Below are 23,095 nucleotides of genomic sequence, written 5' to 3'. Positions count from 1 at the left end.
TGTAAAGATTAAATATCTGGTTAGAAAGAGCTAAAGAGAAATCTGGAACAGGTTTGAAATAATTACCCAGAATACAGAATAGAGAAACAAGGAAGCTGGGGGAAAAAAGAGGTTAGAGCATTCATAGTAAAGGAAGAAGATCCAATATTTATTTGTCACATAAGAGTTCCAGAAGCAGATAATACAGAACGTGAAAGAAAGGTAGTATTTAAATAGACAATAATTGAGAATTCTTTAGACTCAGTAAAAGTAATTGAACCTAAAGAGGTTAAGATGTCCTAGCAAACACCACATAGGGTGATCAAAAAGAAATCTGAGACATGTTGTTGTCCAGTCCCTGAACAGTAAAGCAAAGCGAATATTACACAATTAGCAAGAAGGAAAAGACAAGCTACCTACATGGTATTAGATAGAAGAGAAAAAAGTTTGATAGCTATGTATTCATGATAAAACCTCTTAACAGTTCTGGGGGTTTAATTCATTGGTGGAGTGTGTGCTTAGCATGTGCAAGGTCCTTGGTTTAATCTGAGACAGCCCCGCCACACACACACAGATGGGGGTAGGTGTCTGGTAGGTGTCAGTGGGAAACCACTTGCCTAGCATGTGTAAGGCTCTGAGTTTGATCTCCAGCATTACAAAAACAAACAGAAACCCAAAGCTTCTTACCAAAATGATTAATGGTGATTCCCAAAAGCATACAAAAAGCATTTTTTGTCATTCTCTGAGTTCAAGAGTGAGGCAAATGTGCCACCATTACTGTTCCTACTCAGGTCTATAAGACAAGGGGGAAAATACAAGGAAAAGGAATAAAATGAAAAAAATAAAATTGTTATTATTTGCTGATTATATTTGCGTAGGAAGATGAACAGATCAGGAGATTGTAAGCAAAGATGCAGTTAAAATGCAACATACTTTGTCATGTCTCTAGGAATGTATCTAAGTAAAGATACATAAGGCTTTTTTTTTTTTTTTTTTTAGTTGTAGTTGAACACAATATCTTTATTTTATTTATCTATGTGGTGCTGAGGATCGAACCCAGGACCTCGAATGTGCGAGGCGAGTGTTCTACTGTTGAGCCAGAACCCCAGCTCTACATAAGGCTTTTATTGAGAAAATTGTACAGCTTTATGGAAAAAATTAAAGCTTAACTGAGCAGAATAGTATGCCCTAGATAGGGAGATTTCTCTTAACTGATGTATAAAGTCAGAACACCTTTTTGAAACTCCAATTGATTTGTACATGGAATTGATAAAAGTTACATGGAAGAGCAAAGGACCAAGAGGAGCCATGTTACTATTAAAGACAAAAATGGAAGGAAGAGAGAATACAGCCTACTAGACATCAAGCTTATTTTAAAAGCTATGGAAATTATTAAGATAGACCAGTGGCATAGAATAGAGAGCTGCCCTGTACTCTCAAAAACTTTTATTATCAGAGTGGCATTGCAAATCAAATGGAGGACCAAATCATTCTTTAGAGTAGGAAGTCAGAAAATAATTATGTAATAGTAGAAACTCAAGGAATAAAAGCCTCAGCATTCTATTTAGAAATTTGGAGGTAAACGCTCACATAGAAAATAATCTTGAAAATAATTGACTTTGGAGAAATGGAATCGGGATGGGTTCCCAGGTGCCCAGGAAATGGGTAACTTTTTTTTTTGGTAATGAATCTTTTAGAAACTACTACTGCTACTGCTACTGCTACTACTACTTCTCCTTCTCCTTCTCCTTCTTTGAAAAGTAGAAAAACAAAGTAATTAAAAATTGGTGTTGAATTTTGTGAAAGTTTTTAAAATACCAGTTTTTGCCTGAGACCCTGGGTTCAATTCCCTAGCAATGCAAAAAACAAACAAACAAACAAATGAAAAAACCAGCTGCATGTTATAGTACATCAAACACACTTTTTAGCTTCATCTTCCTATCAGTGAAGTTTATGGTTAGTATATTAGGCCAACCTGGATTATGGGAAATTTGAATTTCTTTTTACTATAAAAAGCCTTTTATTGTCTTCAAGCAATTTTCATTTCTGCTGTTTGAAATAAGGCATTTGATAGATTTACTATTATTTTTTATTCTAATTTGTTACATATGACAACAGAATGCATTACAATTCATATTATACATATAGAGCACAATTTTTCATATCTCTGGTTGTACACAGGTATTTGATAGTTTTATGTGGTATGTTTTGAGTCCTTAGTCTACTGAGTCAGATTATTTCATTGACTTTTAAGTGTCTAGTCCAAGTAGCTAGTTTTTTTTTTGTTTTAGTATTAGGGATTGAACCCAGAGGTACTTTACCACTGGGCTACATCTTCAGTCCTTTTTTTTTTTTTTTTTAAAGTTTTCTAATTTTAAGGCAGGGTCTCACTAAATTGGTTAGACCCTCACTAGATTGCCAAGGCTGTCCTTGAACTTATGATCTTCCTGCTTCAGCCTCCTGCGCTATTGTGCCTGGCTAGTAGTGAGTTTTATCATTCTTAAGGAAGATGTTACCAATCTTTGTTTTCTTCCTTTTCTAAATAGCAGAAAGGAACAAAGGTTTTGATGTAGGTGGTAGTTTTGTTCCATCAGTTCTGGCTAGGTAGTGTTCTGGAATTTTATAGTCTTAAGTGATGCTGTGCTTTAAGAGGACCATTGGTAAACTGGATGGTCCCCAGAAAGGAGGAATGGGGTTCTACTGGCCTTTATGATCATTGTGTATTTAATACGTTTAACTTGGAGAAGAGGCAACTAAGGGAGAAATGACTGTCTGTAAATATTTGATATGATATCATGTGAAATACAGAACTTACGCTGTGTTGTCTAAAATCATGGTAAAAACGGTAGAGGAAGTTATAGAGCAACAGGTTTTGTTCAATGTAAGCAAGACCTTTCTAGGAACTAGTTAGTAATACATAGCAGTGCAGGAGGCTGGCCCTGATGAGTGGCAGCACCTTTGCTCTGGAGGTATTTTAAGTGTAGGCTAGGTATCCTTCTAGTAAATTCCCAAGAAATTGCTTCTTCATCAGTGAAAATTTACCTCTGAAGTCCTTTAAACTTTTTCATGTTCTCTTGTAATGTTGAGATATTTGCTTAGCTTTGCAATGTTTTGTGTTTTTCAGACCAGTGAATGGAGGCTAAGCTATGTCAATAAGGAATTTGCCGTCTGTCCTTCTTACCCACCAATTGTCATAGTGCCCAAATCCATTGATGATGAAGCTCTTCGGAAGGTAGCTACATTTCGACATGGAGGGCGCTTTCCAGTACTCAGCTATTATCATAAAAAAAATGGAATGGTAAGTGGTACAGAACTGCTGCTTGATCTGCTGAAAGCCTTGGCCTGGGAATCTTTTCCTAGGGAGGTTGATTTTTCTGTGTTCATGGAAGCAACTGGCCAGGTCGCTTTCACCAGGACTTCCATCACATAAACTCTAGGAAACCAGGAGCAGTTTCTCTGACGAGGCTATGATTGAATTCTTTCCATCATGCTCACCCTTAGAAAAGTCAAAATAGACATGTCTTCAGGACAGAGTGCAAAGGAAACTAGTGTTTATATGATGCTCGCAGCAACATTTTTAAGGTAGAAAAATGAGAAATTTCTCTGCCCAGAATAATGGTAAGGTACTTTAATTATTCTCACCAAATTTCCATGTGGATGGTGACTTGAACAGATGTTTTTGTTTTCAGAAGAGAGAGGAGTGATACGTAATTATTCATACTTTGTAAAACATGGAAGTCAGTTTAGGTGCTGTGGCACACTCTGTAATCCCAGCAACTCTAGAGGCTGAGGCAGGAGGATGGCAAGTTTGAGACCAGCCTCAACAACTTAGTGAGACCCACAGCAACTTAGCAAAATAAAAAGGGACTGGAGATGTAGCTTGTGGTAAAGTGCCTTTGGGCTTATTTCCCAGTACCAAAAAAAAAAAAAAAGAAACCGTGGAAATCAGGAATTTAATAGGCAAGGACTTGCTGGATATTTTTCAAATATTAGTTTATAAATTACTCTCTCTTCTTTTTTTCTCTCAGCTGATAAACTCTGCTTCTCACTTTGAAACCAATAGTAAATTAGTAGATGATTATAGCTATCTTCCACCCCCCTGCCAAATGTCTAAAAATGGATATTTAGTGTAAACAGAATTTTTAAGATTTGCTGTTGTTTATTTATTTATATTGTGGTACTAGAAACCCAGATGTGCTTTACCTCTGAGCTACCTCCCCACTCCTCTTTATTATTTACTTTGAGACAGGATCTCACTAAGTTGCTGAGGCTGGCCTGGAACTTGCCATCCTCCTGCCTCAGCCTCCTGAGTCACTGGGATTACAGTCAAATGTTAGATAAGATACAGAGGTTGGTAGTAAGTGGCTATTAAGAGAGACTAAAGATAGTTCAAAATAATCCTGGCACTCTGTCTGCAGCATTTCACCTCTGCAGTCATGATGTTTTAGTCGGCCAGACACTGCAGGATTTTCAGTGTAGGTGTGTCTTCTTTAGGGAACTTCAGTTCACACTATAGACAGATGAAAGGAAAAAGAACATACAGATTTTGTCACGTGCCTAAGCTTTGGAGTATGAGGCTCAAAGAGCAGTAAGGTGGCTGAACCTGGTAAAATGTAGCAGAGAGAGGGACTCAGCTTCTTAGGGAAGGTGTACACAGCAAGCCAGGCTGTGTACCAAGTCAACCAGGGCTGACTTGTTAGGGAGATCAGTCTCCCAGGTGATAACTGCTGTGCTCATCTTTGTCTGCAGTAGGTTTCAGACCCGCATCTCTTCTTCCAGGGGAAAGATCCCTTCTAGGCAGAAAGAGGCCTGGGGACATCAGAGAGAAAAGCTTCTGATTGTCACTGCTATAGGCAGACGTCAACTTCATTTTACAGAAGGACAGCTTTTCAGAGCCATTTCTGTGTCAACAGAGGTCTGCAGTTAATTTGGAGTTGTGGTATTTTACTCCCCTCCAAACTCAAAGTTTATTGGCTCAAAGACCATTATTGTCTTTGTTACTGGGCCAGGTCTGTTAGTTGTTGAATTCATGGATTTAATGAATTGAAATATTTGATCTTGAGGAGATGATACAATTTAGTATGTGAAAATATTTTGAGATAATAGGAAAAAAAATTTTTTTAAAGTATAAGTTTTGCCTTTGTTTTATGTCATTACTATTGTTTGTACATGGAAATATTTCTTTGTTGTTTTGATCAGATCATCTCCAAAATACTTTGTGATTGTTTTCCAGACAGTACTCTTAATCCAGCTATTTCCTTTCTGTTTTCAGAAACTTTAAAAGCTGTCCTATTGATTGTCAGCATATTGTGCTTCTAGGTAATTATGCGAAGTGGTCAGCCACTCACTGGCACTAATGGGAGAAGGTGCAAGGAAGACGAAAAGCTGATAAACGCTACCCTCAGAGCAGGAAAGCGCGGCTACATCATTGACACTCGGAGTCTAAATGTGGCTCAGCAAGCTAGAGCCAAAGGAGGTGGCTTTGAACAAGAAGCCCATTACCCCCAGTGGAGGCGAATCCATAAGTCCATTGAGAGGTAAAAGGTTCTGGAGATGGGGAGGACTCTGATTGGAAGCTAACTGGAGCAAATGAGTCATTAACTACTTAAAAATCACAAGTGCTCAAATGAAACCTGCATTAATTTTAAACCTGCATAATAATTTAGGTCAGCAATTGACTGAACAACTCATTGTGACCTTTTTTGTCAGTTTTATTAAAGTTTCACAAGTAAAATTGCATCTATTTGTGGTATACAGTATGTTTTATTTTTGTTTTTGTTTTTGTATAGGGGATTGAACCCAGGAGCTCTGAACCACTGAGCCATATCCCCAGCCCTTTTTAAATATTTTATTTAGAGACAGGGTCTCATTAAGTTGCTTAGGGCCTTGTCAAGTTGCTGAGGCGGGCTTTGAACTCTCGATCCTCCTGCCTCGGTTTCTGGAGCTGCTGGGATTATAGACGTGTGCCACCATGCCCAGCAACAATATGCTATTTTGATATACTTCTACATCGTGAAGTGATTACATCAATCTTTACATATCCATCACCTCATGTATTTATTTTTCTGTGGTGAAACATTTAAGGTCTATTTTTTTAGTAATTTACAAGCATACAGTATATTATTATTAACCATCATCATCATGCTGTACAGTCATGCTATACAGTTATCTGACTGAAACTTTGTATCCTTTGACCAACATTTCCACACCTCCTCGCTTTCCCCCCATACTCAGATCTACTATTCTACACTGCATCTATGAGTTTGTCTTTTTTAGATTCTACCTTAAGTGAGACCATGCAGTGTTTGTCTGTTTCTGTCTTATTTTTGTTAGCATGTTGTCTTCCAGCTTCATCCATGTTGTTGTAAGTGACAGAATTTCCTCCTTCATTAAGGCTGAATAATATTCCATTGCATATATAGTACCACAAATTCTTTATCCTCATTCATCTGTTGATAGATATTAGGTTGATTCCATATCTTAACTGTTGCCAATAGTGTAGAGCCTATGGGGGTATAGATCTCTTTGAGATCCTGATTCTATTTCTTCTGGTTAATCCCAGAAATGGAACTGCTGGATCATACTGGTGATTCTATTTTGAGTGTCCAGTGTGTAGTGCTATCAGTGGGAATAGGATTGTGATTGTAGGTTGCAAATGCAGTACTTTGGCCCTCTCTACTAATCTGGTAACCCAGCTGTGTGAGCTGAGTTCACTGTTCAGATGCAGGACGGTTTACCATGACAGACATTTGAAGCATCTTTGTGTTTAAATATTTATATTTTAATCTTTCATCCTCACATTAATGTATACCAACATAATAATTTGATTATTTTTGCCCTAGGATATATCAGAGGCAGAGTTTTTAGTTTAGTTTCTTCCTTTATCATTGTATTTCATGTTTTCTTTCTTACTCTTTTACTTTTAAAAGGTATCACATTCTTCAGGACAGCTTAATCAAACTTGTGGAAGCTTGTAATGACCAAACGCATAACATGGACCGATGGCTCAGTAAGCTGGAGGCCTCCAACTGGCTGACTCATGTCAAAGAGATTCTGACCACTGCCTGCCTGGCAGCTCAGTGTATTGACAGGTAAAGTGCATTTTATTCTTCCTGAATGGGACACACACTGAGAACTAGACTTGTTTTTACCCAGACATGTGTTCATAGAGTCTGATGAAGTTTGTGCCTATTCCATATCTTATATCTGGATGATTTTATAAATTATTGTATAAGAGAATCAGTACATTCAGTTATCAAGGAGGGATGTGCAGAGAGTGTGGCTTTTAGTAGATAATTAATATTTGTTTAATGAATGAACCATGTACATATACACGTCTTCTGTGACATAGTTTTTTAAGTACTAAACCTTTTTTTAAAAATAAAATCCTTAAATTTTCAATTTCCCAATTTTATTTTTATTACACTATAAAAGAGAAATGGAAGTAATTTTCTTATTTCTTCTCATGGGGCCAAATTTACCTCTTTACTTTTGCAATATCGATGAAAGGAGAGTTATTCTGTGATATAGTGAGATGATTCTTTCTAATCTCTCAGATACCTTATTGTAAACCACTTGATGTGTGGTTATATCTGGATCTCAAGTTGAGAAAGCCTGGTTATAGTGATGTGCAGTATGTGAAGTGATTTTAGTCTATTCACTCAGTTGAAGGTTGCTAACCCTTGAGACTTGAGGCAGAAGATTGAACAGAGGCAGAAGGATTGGTATAATTGTTGCAGAAGCTTAGAATGCCCTTTGTAAGAAGGGGATTCCCACTGAAACCATAGTAGGTATGTTTTGTCACCACACAGTTGGGTGGCACTTTTCTTTGAGACTTTAATTGTTTTATTAATGCTTCCAGATTAGGGAAATATGTATATAATTTTTCATTATTTAAAAAAATTGATAATTGAGTGGGTTGCTTAAGATCTTGTGGTAAGTTAGTGGCAGCACCTAAGAGTTGGGATTGCCAGGTTGTCATTGTTCTTTCTTTTGGGGTTAGGTGAAGCCCTTTTAGCCAGGAAAATACATGAATTGAAAATCAAGATTCTGTGGTAGAGAAATCAGTAATACAGAATGAGCCAGGTTAATATCAAAGGGTTTCTTTCTTTTCAACTTGAATTTACCAGGTTTCTCCTCATAGTGTGAGTACAGAAGCCTCTATTTTCTTGTGAAACACAAATCTTTTTTCTTAAATATATATTTTAGTTGTTGACGGACCTTTATTTTTTATTTATTTATATGTGGTGCTGAGGTGAACCCAGTGCCTTACCATGCTAGGCAAGCACTCTACCATGAGCTACAATCCCAGCCCCCTGAAACACCAATCTTTTTTTTTTTTTTTTTTTTTTAAATTTTTTAATATTTATTTTTTAGTTATCGGCGGACACAACATCTTTTTGTTTGTACGTGGTGCTGAGAATCAAACCCGGGCCGCACGCATGCCAGGCGAGCGCGCTACCACTTGAGCCACATCCCCAGCCCCCTGAAACACCAATCTTAATGAACATTTATTACCACATTGTCTACCTTTTCAGCCACAATAATGAGATGATGCTGACCAGGCAGCCTTAGGTCCAAGTGTGTTCAGTTTAGGCTGGCCACCTTCCATGAGCAGGGATCTCCAAACTCTCATGAGGGGTCAGTTGATTTTTGCCATGTTTGTGTTCCCTTTTGTCAAATGTATTAAATTACTATTTACACCTCCATAAAAATTTGTTCTTATAATTAATTGCTCAAAATATTAAAATAAACCTTAAATTAATTGAATTGTTTAGAATAAACCACACATAATTACAATATATATTCAGTATATTTAGAAACCTTAAAAGTGTTTGCTCATACTCTTTAGCCTTGTCATTAGATTTTATCCTAAGAATGGGATTCTTGACCTACCATGGGTGAACTTCAGAGAGTCTGTTATTTTCAAATTAACAACCTCCTTACTGTAGGATTAAGTAAGTTATACTTCATCACATAATAGAATGTTATACAGCCATTAATATAAAGGTCCTAAAGAGGCCAGAGAAACGTGGGGGAAGGACTTGTAATGAAAATAATAGGAAATTGCCTTTTGTTATTACTCTGTAAAGTATATATGTATGTGGAAAAAAAAATTGCCAGTTGTTACCAAACTTTGAAATTTCCTTTCTCCAAAGTTTTCTTCATTATTGTGTCAATAAAAAGGGTGAAAAAAGGCAGGGGGGATGTAGTTAATTTGGTTTTGTTGTTTCCTTCCCTTGTCTTGATAACGGTGGGATCCCAATCACCACGTAAGTCTCATGGGACAGTGGTACCATTGCCACTGACTTTCTAGGTTGGCAGTTTTAATGTTTTTGTTTTTTTTCCTATTTCCACAATTCTCAAAATGTGATTTCTCTGATCCATTATATTTTTTGAAGGTGCCCTTATAGTTAGCTGGTGGTGTGAAGTAGATGGAAATCATAGTCAGAAAGTAATTTTAATGTATGTTCATAGGTGTGATGAGAAAAGGCTTTACTCAACTATAAAATTCAGAAAGGTAAGAGCCTTCTAAAAGGACCACTTTTCAGTTTTGTAAAGGGACAGAAAATTTAGCTGAAAAGTGCTGTGAAATTTGTTATAATTTAATGGGAATCTGACCATGTGAAATTTGGGACTCATCATAGTCCTTTTTCTCTCTAGAAACCCTTTGTCTATCCAGTGCTTTATTTAGCATGAGGGAGCTGGATAATGTCTTTGTCTATCCAATAATAGAGAGTAGGACAGAGAATAGTGCATAAGTTTAAAATATCGACTCAGTAAGTGTTTATTGTTAGCAGTTCATTGGCAGTGTTGGGAGTGTCCCATGTGTGTCTGGGTTTTCCACCAGGGAAGGAGCATCGGTTCTGATTCACGGAGCAGAAGGAACTGACTCCACCCTGCAGGCGGCCTCCCTGGCTCAGATCATTTTGGAACCCCGGAGCCGGACCGTCCGAGGTTTCGAGGCCCTTATAGAAAGAGAGTGGCTTCAGGTGAGAATAGCCATCTATGAGGTGTTGCCATCCTGAAATGGGGTGGCTGACATCGTGTGTGAAATTTTGATTGATTAACAATTTTAAATTGTGTGTTTAATTTTCTGTGGGTCTATTAATCTATCTTCCTCCTAGTAAATGTTTATGATCTTTACCCCTCTCAATTTCTAGATGTCTCTTTGACTATATTGCTCACTTATTACTTCATCCACTTAAAAGACTTGTTAGCCGTGCTAGTTGAGCATCACTAATCCAAAATCTGAAACTTTTGAGTGCTAACACTTGACTTATGTCAAAACATAGGGGTACTCAAAAAACCAAAGGCAGAATGTTCTTTCTAATATGTGGATGCTAACCCACAACAAGGGAGGAGAAGATTAGAAGTTCAATGGACAAGATGAGGGGAATGAAGGGAAAGGAGGAGGGGAAAGTTATGGGAAAGACAGTGGAATGAATTGGACATATCTTTCTATCCTCATATAATTACACGACCAATGTAATTCCACATCATGTACAATCACATATATGTATAATATTTCAAAACATACTCTACTATCATGTAAAACAATAATTTAAAAAATGGGTACTAAATTGCCTTCAGGTCATAGGTAAAAGGTGTACATGAGACATAAATGAATTTTGTATTTAGGCTTGGGTTCTATTCCAAGATATCTCCTTATATATATGCACATTTTCCAAAACATGAAAGAATTTGAAATCCCACACATTTTAATAAGGAATACTCAGCCCGTACTTGGTTACATATGGGGGAATTACAAAGAATGTAAAACAGCCTAGTCTCCTAGAAGCTGAGTATTGATAGTGATAAACAAGGTAGGCATTATTGTAGCACTTCCTGCCTTTGCCTTGTGGCTTCATACCCTCTTCCCTAACCAGGTGAAATCCTTTTCATCTTTTGAGATCCATCTTTTGAATGTCACTGCTTTCATGAAGTCTTTGAGACCTATCTCATTATTTATAGATAAATTTGGTTCTTTCCCTTCATGTCCTGTTTTCTGAACTGTCCCCCAAAAGTGACTTCTTTGAGGTCAGAAAACCATGACCTATTTATCTGTTTATCCCTAGGACATAGTACACTGCTGTCATATAATGTAGAGTGACTATTAAAAAAAAGTTCTCATGGCATCAGCTAAAATCCTCCAAGTCCGAGATTAATTTATGAATCTATTTTAACTTTGTAATTTGATAAATAATTGTGATTGAAAATAATTGCTCAGATATATGTTGAAAGAGGACATATCTTAGATGCAAAGAATTTCTGGCTCTTCCAGTTACAATGCAGATGCATTACATGTATATGTGTATATTTCTTTGCAGTTTTGAGCATGGAACCCAGGGCCTTATGCATGCTTAGTCAAGTTCTCTACCACTAAGCTACATGCCCAGCCTGCAAATGTACTGTGTGTTACTCTTATGATGTATGCCCTGTTCTCTGTTTTAAGTCCGACCTTCCCTGTATTGTATTTGCCTTCCCTGGTTGGTGAAATCAGTTCAGCCACCTCCCTCATGCTGCATAGTAGACAAACCAATAAATGTGCTTGGTTAATTCACTTGCTTTCATTTTGATGGGTACCCAGATGGGTTAATCATGGGAAGTTTCCATGGTATTCTCTCTGTCAGATACAGTAGTACACAGATCCAAAGACAAAGCAGGACTCTGAAATATCTAGTAGAGTGATTTGTAATGAAATCAATGCTTGTATTCTGGGCAGGAGGGCCGATTATTCTTCAGGGTACTTTGGGCAGGCTCTTGGAGTGTTTGGAGGAGAAGAGGGTTATTAAGGACAGCTTTGTCTCTAATATCATTGTACAGTATTCATTAAGATTTCTCCAAGACACTAACTTTGCCCACATGTAACTGAAGATTTACTATCAGAGCTGATACAGACTTTACATGATTTGTCAGAGTCCTGGTGTTTGTCTCCATTTAGTGGTGAGGCTTATGTAGCTTGCAGCACAACATACAGTGTTTTCAGATAGAGGGCGATTGTTGTCTTTGCTTTGTACCTGAGAACTTATGTTCTTTGACTTTGCTCCACATTTTATAGACTTAGGTTTATTTTGTAAATTTATCGTTACTTAAATTCATTATTTTTTCATTTGATATTCCAAGGACAGTAGCAATTGCTGAGGTCATGTCTTGACTACACAGCCTTGTTAAGAATTTAGAATTCTACCTTTCCTTAGTTGCTAAAATTATTCATTTTGAACCAAGAAATCATTATCTAGCAGGAGCTACCCTAGGTTTATGATGTTTTAATTAATATAAAATTCATTGGAATTATGTGCAGTAATGTTGATAGAATGTGTTGTAATGTGATCTCATCAGGTGTGACAGTTAAATTTCCACCTTTTCCCATAGGCTGGTCACCCGTTCCAACAGCGCTGTGCACAGTCAGCTTATTGCAATAGCAAGCAGAAGTGGGAGGCACCTGTATTTCTTCTCTTCTTGGACTGTGTTTGGCAGATACTCCGTCAGTTCCCTTGCTCTTTTGAGTTTAATGAGCATTTCCTCATCATGCTCTTTGAGCATGCATATGCCTCACAGTTTGGAACATTTCTCGGCAACAATGAAAGTGAAAGGTGGGTACAGTGCACAAGGGACATTTCATTTTTAGTTGCTTGATCACTTCCCAAAAGAGACAAGGTTTGGGGGTCTGTTAATGTTATACAGAAAAGGGTAGAGACTACAGTTAAGTTACGTGAAGTGTAGTCTAAGAGCTAATCATGTGCTGGAGGAGAGGATATCCTAGATTTTGTTCTGTTAGGTTAAAGTAAGTTCATACATTAAGTAAAAACTTTGAGCCATTTTGGGCAACCATTTTAAATGTTAATCTCTTTATATAGGATTATGATATCTTACATTTGGAAGAAGCCTTAATATATGATCCTACTCTGTCCCTTGGCTTTCTTTATAGATTAAGAGAAGATTCAGAGAGGTTAAGTGACTTGTCTAGGGACACATAGCTGGCTAGTCACCAAAAGTCTGGCCTAGAAATAGGTCTTCCTGCTCCTGCTGACAGAGCTGGCCAGCTGTTATACCTAGAAATTGGCCTCAAGTCCCAACTGAGTCTCACTTCACAGTCTGGGCACTTCAGGTTTACTGGTTTATTAGAAGATTTGTATCAAAATGTTCTTAGAGGTGCTTAGCTGGTAATCTTTCCTTTGGTTTCAATCACCAGGCTTCCTCTGGCTAGGGGCAGGATTTGCCTTGTTGCTGGATGCCAACACCATGTAGTTGAATAGTAAATGTAAACAAATGAGTGGAATTGTTCTATCTTTCCTAATTTAAGTGTCACAGAGAGCCAGGTATGATGGCACATGCCTGAAATTCTAGTGACTTGGGAGGCTGAAACAGGAAAATCACAAGTTCAAGGCCAGCCTCAGCAACTTGGTAAGGCCTTGTCTCAAAATAAAAATAAAAAGGGGCTTGGGATGTGGCTCAGTGGTTAAGTACCCTTGGGTTCAATCCCCAGTACCAAAGCAAAATAAAAGTCTGAGGAGAACAAAGTAATGCATGTTTTATTTAGAGTTGAATTGGCAAATGTTTCAACATTTGCGTTTCTTATAGATTTTTGACTTCTGAAGAAATAAAAATGAGGACTATATTAGTGCTGTAGAAGGTTCTCTGTCATCATGGTTTTCTCATCTTAACTTTTTCAATTAAAGGATACTGGAAAGTATGGAAAGGAGGCAAAGATACTATAGCGTGAATGTACTAATGTACTTTAAAGCAAAATTTAGAACTGTGCACTTAGGCAAGGCACAGGGCTTTTGGAATGACAGAGTAAAAGAAAGGCCTCTGAATATTGACTCCTCCAAATAACAATGAAAATACTTGCAAAAATATTTAAAAATCAACTATTTAGATTTTTGGAAATTAAATAAAGGCTTGCAACAATCTGAAAAGCATTCATTCAAGAAAAACTGCTAACCCTTGATAAGAACAGCAGGGTTTGGGCTCTTGAACTTTGCCTAGCACCAACTCCTTTGCTCCAATTTGCAGTATCACTGGAAACAGGAGCATTACAGCCACCAGAGGGAGGAGGAGCAGATTTGGAGTTTCTCAAAGAGTAGGGTACCAGGGTTGAGGATGCAGTTCATTGGTAGAGTACTTGCCTAGCATGCACAAGGCTCTGGGTTTGATCCCCAGGACTGCCAAAAAAAAAAAAAAAAAAAGAAAAAAGAAAGAAATAAATTCTAAATGCCTTTAGAATTGTGCATACTTCTAAATTTTGCTTTGGAGTACATTGGGTACATTTGTGCTGCATTGTCTTCACCTCCTTTACATACTTTCCAGTATCCTTTAATTGAAAAAGTTCAAGATTTGAAATTAGAAGATTTATGTTCAAATCTCCATTGTGCATCTTTCTAGCCATATGACTTCTCACAGAGTCATAAACAATCATTAAAGGCTTTAAAACACCCTTCAGCAAAGTGACATATATGACTAGTTCAGCATTTAAGGAAATATGTTTGGTGACTATGAATTTCTGTTTGGTGTTACTCCTAATATCCCTCAGAACTAACCTCTGACAAAGGAATCCCAGGTAGATTCATGTTCTGCTCCCCAGTTGTAGAGTTCTGGTAGTGCTGAGTGAGGAGGATTCTGAAGCTCTGTTGGGCTCTGCTGGATAAAGTTCAGGGATTGGCTAGCCATGGGCAGGAAGCATGGGGCTGTGGCCCCTGGATGCAGTGATGTCTTGTCCTTGCCATCCCTGGTTCCTGGGAACATAGTGTGGGACACACTGTACTAACAGTTAAAGTCCAGTGCATACAGATTTTGTGATTAGGGGGAAAACATGTATTGCATATAAAAAACACACATAATTAACTTGTTTGCAGCTTTGTAAACAATCAAGTGGTTTCAGGGACAAACCTGACTTTATAATAAAACTTCAGCTTGAGTAGTGAATCCTGTGAAAAGTGAATGTATTATCTTTTTGGTTAATACAAGTTTACCACAGGCTTTCAATCTTTGTTAAATTTGCATTTTTCTAAAATGTAGCAGTCCATTTTCCTTCCAAATAGTTTATTCCATGATAGTGTCAAAGAGTTTAATATGAGGATTATTACAAAGATTGTTCATTGGGTTTGGATACAGATTAAGTCTGCTTTACATCAAGATTCATGTTCATTTTAAATCTTTGACAATTCATGTTTTATGTATGTGTTAGTTTTCCAAAAAGCTAAATAATTCTCTAAAAAATTTTTACATTCTGAGATTTGATTCAACCTCCTTTTTAATATGTATAAATTTTTGTGTCTTTATATACTAGGCTTCTCAGAAACAAAGAAAGTAGGAAGGTTTTTTTTTGTTTTTTCATTATTTAGCTATTTTAAATTTAAATATAGTCCCAGAGCCAGGCACAGTAGCACATGCTTGTAAATTCCAGAGACTCTGGAGACTAAGGGAGAAGGATCACAAGTTTTATGCCAGCTTCAGCAACTTAACAAGGCTCAATCTCAAAATGAAAAATTAAAAAGGACTGGGGGTATAGCTCAGTAGTAAAGTGTTCCTGGGCTCAAGTCCTAGTACCTGAATATATACATACACATACATAGATACATATATACAGTGAATCCCAGATATAATAAAGGACTTTGGATTAATAAGCTTTATTGGCAAGCCCAACATAACCCGATTCTGGTTTTGTCTTATGCCCGTTTCTTGGGAGCCTGTAAAACAGACTTTGTTTTGTTGAGAGTTATAATGCTGATGGAATTTTATGACAAATATTTTTATTTTACAGTATTTTATTTCTCTACTAAAGGTCTTGGGTTCTGCCTTCTATTGTACAGAGCAGACAAATTGTCCTATTAAGAGGAACATTTCATAGTGATTGTTTGATGGTGATTTTCTTTCTTGATCAGATGTAAATTGAAGCTCCAGCAGAAAACGATGTCTCTGTGGTCCTGGGTCAATCGGCCCAGTGAGCTGAGTAAGTTTGCCAATCCTCTCTTCGAAGCCAACAACCTGGTCATCTGGCCTTCGGTTGCTCCACAGAGTCTCCAGCTGTGGGAAGGTAAACCATTCCCTTTGCTGACTAACCACTCCCAGATGCTCTCCGAGCTGCCCAAGAGCTTGTGCTGCTGTGCCTGGATGTGGTCTTCAGGCCTGTTTGTCATTGTTACTGTTACTAAGTGGTCTCTGATTAGTCATCTTATCACATTTTTTCTAGTCCCCATTGGAGAAATTGAGAGTGATGATACACTGCTGTATTCATTTCTTGTTCTGTTTTCCCCAGATAGGAAAATGCATTGCTTTTGCATAACAGAGGTTAAGCAGGTAGTTGGATATGAATAAATTATAAGCTGTTTTCCTTTTTATGCTGTTATTATGGTAGGTTCCTGTGTAAATACTATCAAATGGTTAAGTTTTCTTTCATTCCAGTAATGTCCTATAAATAGACACAATACCATCATTGCAGAATTGCAGACATCTCATTGTTCATATAGAACAATAATCCACGCTCAGTTTTTACATGTATTCTAAAGTAGGTTATTTACATATACTAATTTTTCAGACTACTGAAGCTCATCCCCTTAAATAGCAAAGCTTATTCTGAAAAAATTACCAAAAGCTATCTAAAATATATTAGCTGTTCATCAAACAAAGACTGTAAAATACCATTTAATTTCTTTGTAATCATTTGAAGACAGTAAGCACATCTTTATTCATGTACATATTAAGAGTGATAAAGCTTAAGATACAAGAATAGCAGCTATTTGGTGAATCAGACTAAATTACCATAAATGTCGGTGATTATACCATATTCTAATGTGTTGTATCTTGAGGGCACTTTGCATGTGGAGAGCTGTTTGCCCTTATACAGAAGGTCTTAGATGGTTTGCCTTCTTGGTCAGTTTCTACCTCTTCTGAATGTCAGCGCTGTGTCCTCTCCTTGTGGGGCAGCCATCTCAGCATGTGCCTCTAATCCCTCCTGTCCAGGTGTCCCTGGTTGGGAGTTAGGGAGGTGGCTTCATGTAGTCTCCAAGCTCTCTGAGGCTAGGATTCCAGGCACTGATTTTGGGAAGGCCTTTTGGCTGCTAGGAAAAGAACTTCTTTGCCTATTTTTTTGTGGACAGTCACAGGAATAGAATAAGTGATCCCTTAAGTGAAAGATTACAGCTTTAGTTCCTGTTTAAAGACTTTAGGACAATTTATCTACAAGCCACCGTCATGTTTAATCACCGAAGAAGCTAGCTTTTGGGGAGAAAAGCCAACTTCGTGAGTTGGATGTCCTGAAGTGTAGGTCAGTTAATCTTTAAGCATTGGCTTTCTTTATCTATGGTTGCACATGCACAGAGGTAACCAACCATAGGTTGAAAATAGTTGGAAAAAAATTGCATCTGTACTGAACATGTAAAGTTTTTCCTTGTTTTATTCCCTATAACAACTATTTACATAGCATTCACATTTTATTAGGTATTATAGGTAATCTAGAGAAGATTTAAAACATATGAAGGGTGTGCACATATTATGTCATTTACATAAGGGACTTGAGCATCCGAGGATTTTAGTATCCAAGGGAAGAGGATGTCTAGAACCAGTTACCCTGCTGATACTGAGGACTATAAATCCTTTTAGTCTGTAGTAAAAGGGTAATTATTATTTGAGAAGGGAAGCAATTATGCTTCTCAAATACTGGGGGAATGAGAGGAGAAGAGCACACACTGTGCTGAAGTTGAGGCAGCAACCCATGTGGGCTCTGCTTTTGCCATCACTGTCACTTTTCCAGTGAAAGAGGTTTCACACATGTAGGAAATCGGGCCAGAGTAAACCCTGTGAGTGTAAAAATAAATGATTTGCATCGTGAAACTGGGAAGTTTGTGGCATTGTATCAGCTTCTTTTCTTGAATATATCACAGAACACTATTTTGCTCTTTTTGAGAATTTTGTGGAATTTTTCGGAAGAATTAGCATGTACATAAAAATAGTGAATTATTAGCTATTTTATTTAATTGGATTCTTTCAGTACCTCAAGATGCCTGTATGTTTTAGAATATAATAAACATGTGCTGGGGTTGTAGCTCAGAGTTTGCCTAGCACATGTGAGACACTGGATTTAATCCTCAGCACCACATATAAATAAATAAAATAAAATAAAGGTATTCTGTTCATCTACTACCACCACCACCACAACAACAAAAACCAAATTAGATCTTGTTAAAAAATAAACAAAACAATATGTGTTGAAGAAAAAATGTGCAGTATAATACAGGGAATTATCTATTATCCACTAACATGGTGTTGATCCATTATTTTTTTCCCTTCTGTTTTTCTACTCATGTGGAATTTTCAATAGGAATTTTCCTACGTTGGAACCGATCCTCCAAGTATGTGGATGAAGCGTATGAGGAAATGGTGAACATCATTGAGTACAACAGGGAATTACAAGCAAAGGTCAACATCCTGAGGAGGCAGTTGGCAGAACTGGAAACAGAGGATGGACTGCGGGAGAGTCCCTGAAAGATCCCCACCATCCTAAGGACCTTCAGGGCCGAGTCCTCCTCTTCCCCTCTCTTTCTGCAGTTCACTTGTACTTGATAGCCTTCAACTTAAGGCTTTGGACAGGGGACCCCTCTGATGTCATGCTCTCTCAGCACTGTAGAAACCACACCCACTATGATCACATTGCTTTGGAAACAGGAAGGAGGTCCCATTTTACATGGGATTGGTGACCTGTTTAATGGCATTTGTGTCACACATCATTTTACCAAAACTCTCCTCCTCGTCCTGTTTCCAAACAGTACTCCAGACCAGTTGAGGGTATGATGAAATCTCTTTAGGGAATACTTGATGGATTAATAAAAGAGTCAAGCTTTTTAGCACTCTTGGTATAGAAATGTTTTTTAAAACTGAAGTGGTTAATAAACAAAAAATTTTGTTTAATATGCCATTTCCATTATCTTTGCAACATAAAATGACCATTCTATAAAAAAATTTGAATTCATTCTCATTCTGGATTGTCAAGAAAGGAAAATTGGAATACTTGTTCAAGGTATCTTCTTTCTGTAAGGGCAACTCTCCACAGCATCTTCTTCCATGATACTGATAGTCCCGGAGGAGATCCTCTGAAATTCTAGCCCTAGGTATGGTCATTTGATTTTTGCATTAAGAAGAATTAAATTTATTTGAAGAGCAGACACTAAAAGTATGTGCAATATAGAATTCAAGTAGGAATTTGTTATTAAGAGAGAACTGTTACTATTGAATTTGTTTTTCAGGTCTCTGACTATGCATATAAAATGTGTATCAAATACTGGATATAAAATTAAATCATCATTTAGAATAAGGTTAATTTGTTAAGATTAAGCTACAAATATGGTTTCCTTAAACCAGAGATGCACTGCCCTTGTCAGAAGTTCTAATTGCACTGTTTTATATGTGTATGTGTGCGTTTATTTTATTTTTAAGTATTTTAAGCATTTACTGGGACTATGGTTGTTAAAACTTTCTTGTTGGCTAGAGCCATTCGCAAGTTTATCTTGACTCCGCTAATTTTCCCAATATGTGTTAGGCAAACATAATTTAACTGAAGGAGGACATTTTTTTAATATGATGCAGCTCTGTTTAAACTTCAGAAGCAGTTCTGAAGTGTCTCAGTGTTACAGAACAGCAGTGGCTGGGCTCCTGCTCTGCATCTTGGTTATAACCGCAGCTCTAAATGTTTGTGGTTCAGTACTGTCCAGATGTGTTTCTATCTAATGGCACTGCTCATGGTAACAATACCATCCATTCTAGTTTTCCTTTAAGAGGATATTTGGAGAGTAATACCGTTTCTACACCATCTGTGCATATAATTTCAGTAGTAACATGGCATTGGACCCTGCTGCAGAATTAGGTATTGAGGTAAAAATACAACTTTCAAAAATATACTCTTGCAAAATTTATGGCCACATTCAGGAGCCTTAGAAAGTGGCAGATGCTTTCTGTTTTCAAATTCCCAAACTTCCTCTTTCTCGCCTTTCTCTGACTTGTACAAAAGGCTGGATAACAATCAACAGTCAAATGGTCTAGGTAAGTTTGCCTGCCTTCTTCTCTAAGCTCAGTTTTATTCTTGGCCTATTTTCTTGACTGTAGTCATGATTCCTGGGGCATTGACACCTTCACAGAAGACTAAGGGAAGGAGCTTTAGAGGTGTTCTTGCTGCCCATATCTCTGTGTTCTATGAAAAGTCTGAGTTTCGAAAAAGAAGAAACAGCCTCACTTTTTTATGGATCCTCAAAATTCCTTTTGTTGGTTTGTGCAGCTGATTTTTTTGTCTTCTCTTATTTTTGTCTCAAGGCCACATATGAAAAAAGAGCCCTTTGCTTTTCAACTAATGGACTGATAAGGAGAACCATCTGGAGATTTCCTTAGTGATTTTTTTAGAAGCAACTTTCACTGCTTATGCTGATCAGCTGCAGGGCTTCCATGGGTAGCAACTTGGAAGGGAATTGTTTTTGGGCTTAGTCATGGGAAACTCATAAGCCATCAGTTTACACCTGTCTTCCTGATGAACACTTGATGTGTGAGCCAGAGACAGTAATAGCCTAGTATTTCAGTTTATTTTCTTTCTCCTGTTGAGACAGGATAAGTTTGTATTTTAAAGTTAACTTATAAATAGGGATTAACCAAACCTCAGATCTGTTTGCAAGTTGTAAAAATACATTTTGCTATAAGTGCACTTTCAAAAAGGTCACTTAATGTAAATATTACAGTTTCCCCAAACTCAAGAACCCTGTCAAGAACAAGTGCATCATCACTATAATTTGAAGAGGGTTTCTAGCAATACTATGAAGTTACCGCCCTTGGGTGAGGAGAATAAATTACAATGGATACGCTCATGAAAAAATACTTGTTAAGCATTAGGTCTGGAGAGTTGCCTTTGGTGAATATGGCTTTAAAAACTTGAATGAAAAGGTTGGTGACAGAATTAGTAAGCAAGCAGATGCCCTATATAAGCCAGATATAATCAAGTGTGAGGTGATCAGTCCACATACATTAGTTGTCACTCTTCTTCTGTAGAGAGGTTGGTTGACAGCGGGAAATGTTTCATAGAGTAGATCCTAAAGATCATCTTCAGAAATACAAAGGACTACAGTCCTTCTTCAGCAACACCAAGGATCCTGAGACGTAAGCTAATGATTTTTTGAAAATCAGAAGAATATATTTACTTGGTTATATAAGAAACCTGAAACTTTTTAGTAATTGGATTGATTAAAATTTTTGTTTTAACATTAAACGGAAAGAAAAGCAAAATAATAAAATCCACTAGCTTTTAAACAACTTATAAATATATTTTATTTCTTAGAAAAATTAGGCTGTCAAAGTAGAATTTTAAATGATTTTTGAGCAAACATGCAAAGATAATGATAGATTCATTGAAAATCCCATATAGAGGATTTAAAAACTTTTCTTTGTCCTCCGAGGCCTGATTAGAGGTAGGATCTCATTGCCTTTCATTTTAAAGATGAAGTTTAGTGGGATTTTATTTAGTCTTTGATTTAGTCAGTAATTGGCTTATGTTAAATAAAGTCAGTATCATGGAAAAGATTTAACAGTTTCTTAAAGTGAAAACATTTTGCTGCCTTTGAAAGATCTGATTAAAGACAGAACTCTGGTAGTTTTCTGGCTTCAGGAATAGCTGTAGTACTTGTCAGTCTTCAGAAGGTCATCAGGTTCAGTTATCATCAGACTTAATCTGAGGCAAAGGTTTTAACATTTGTCCACTTCCAATTTACTGAATGAAAACTACACAAGGATACTGTGGACATTCTTTGTTAGAAAAGTATTTCCTGGATAGGGAGTGGGTAATTTTTAGAATAGCTGCCCTCCTGTTCTGGAAACTTTGACCTTCACCAGGCAAGGATGGCATTACCACATTGGTACAGGTTTGTGCCACACCTCAAGATGTAAGTCAGTTACTTCTCATTGTTTAACAAGAAGACAAACTGCCTCTCCAGCGCTGGTATTGTAAGTTATTACCAGATAGTATTTTTATGTTTTTCACCATCTTAACAAAAAACATTGAAAGACTGATTTCTCCATTTATATTTATTCTTAGATGATGTAAAATGCTAAATTTATTATATTTGATTTATAATTTTTATTTTTTTTAATAAGACTACTTCCACCTATGCTCAGGCTTTATAATCCACTCTCCACAGCATCTTCTTCCATGATACTGATAGTCCCGGAGGAGATCCTCTGAAATTCTAGCCCTAGGTTTTAAAATTTCTGAACCTTTACCTAAATTCTCTTTTAAGAAACCTAATGCCCTTACTCATGAACCACACTGAGAACAGTAGTTTGAGCTTATTTTAGTGGAAGAGAACATAGCTCACTGTAGACACTACATTGTCTTAATGAGAGCTGACTGACTTTTAGAGCCATTCTGTTCAACCATCTGCAAATCTAAGGATTTTATGTGTTTGTGATTGTAATAAGATTGAGTTTTGCAACACTGCCTGTGTCTGTCGGGCCAAGACATTTGCTTCACTCTGAAAATGCACATCTTTTTAGAGAAGTAAATTCTGCACAGATACACCCTGATTCCTGTGGTTTAGAACCCATATAGATCTATTACCATCTACACTAAAAATATTGTACTTGCACAACTTAGTTTATTAAAAAAATGTATTTCTAACAATAGCCGGGTATTTGGATTGTACTCTTGATATATTTGAATGTGACTCTTGGATTTAAGTGCACTATTATTCATGTCTTACACAATAAAATTGCACTGTATGGCGAATGTGTTTATAAAGTTTGCTTTGCTAAAACCTCAAAGTGCTGTAACATACAGGTTTCCATGTTGTGAACCTGTCTCTATCTAGTCTGAGGGAAAAATTCTGAACTTCTGTAAGTCTGTGTAACACTTTGATATTATTTGTCATGTTCACCAAGTAGTAAGTTCATGTATGTCCTCGAACTGGAATCAGTCACCTTGAGTTGGTTGGTTTGTCAGGCTTGGTTTACTGAATCAAGAAACAGTCTTGTCAGTGTGGCACAGTTCTCAGTCTGTAATATTTGTCTATGGTGTTCTCCCTTTGCCCAAGAGGAGTGTTGTGCAGATGCTGGTGTTAAATTTCTATAGACAATGGTAATAAAATCT

The 23,095-nt window shown here is 37.1% G+C and overlaps 1 protein-coding gene across 1 annotated transcript in view; it reads left to right on the top strand.

Annotated features, from left to right (window-relative positions):
- Positions 1-22,735, top strand: part of Mtmr9 (myotubularin related protein 9) — a 43,722-nt gene extending 20,987 nt beyond the window's left edge. Inside the window, exons 4-10 of the mRNA XM_076853512.2 lie at positions 3,104-3,277; positions 5,299-5,516; positions 6,909-7,070; positions 9,830-9,971; positions 12,355-12,575; positions 15,867-16,018; positions 18,302-22,735. Coding sequence (XP_076709627.1) covers positions 3,104-3,277; positions 5,299-5,516; positions 6,909-7,070; positions 9,830-9,971; positions 12,355-12,575; positions 15,867-16,018; positions 18,302-18,465 — 1,233 coding nt within the window. The 3' untranslated portion in view covers positions 18,466-22,735. The remainder of the gene's footprint in view (positions 1-3,103; positions 3,278-5,298; positions 5,517-6,908; positions 7,071-9,829; positions 9,972-12,354; positions 12,576-15,866; positions 16,019-18,301) is intronic.
- Positions 22,736-23,095: the final 360 nt, after the last annotated feature.

This window comes from Callospermophilus lateralis, chromosome 4 (assembly GCF_048772815.1).
Source record: "Callospermophilus lateralis isolate mCalLat2 chromosome 4, mCalLat2.hap1, whole genome shotgun sequence".
NCBI lineage: Eukaryota > Metazoa > Chordata > Mammalia > Rodentia > Sciuridae > Callospermophilus > Callospermophilus lateralis.
Note: the sequence above shows the minus strand (reverse complement) of the source record. Positions and strands in the feature narration are given on the sequence as shown.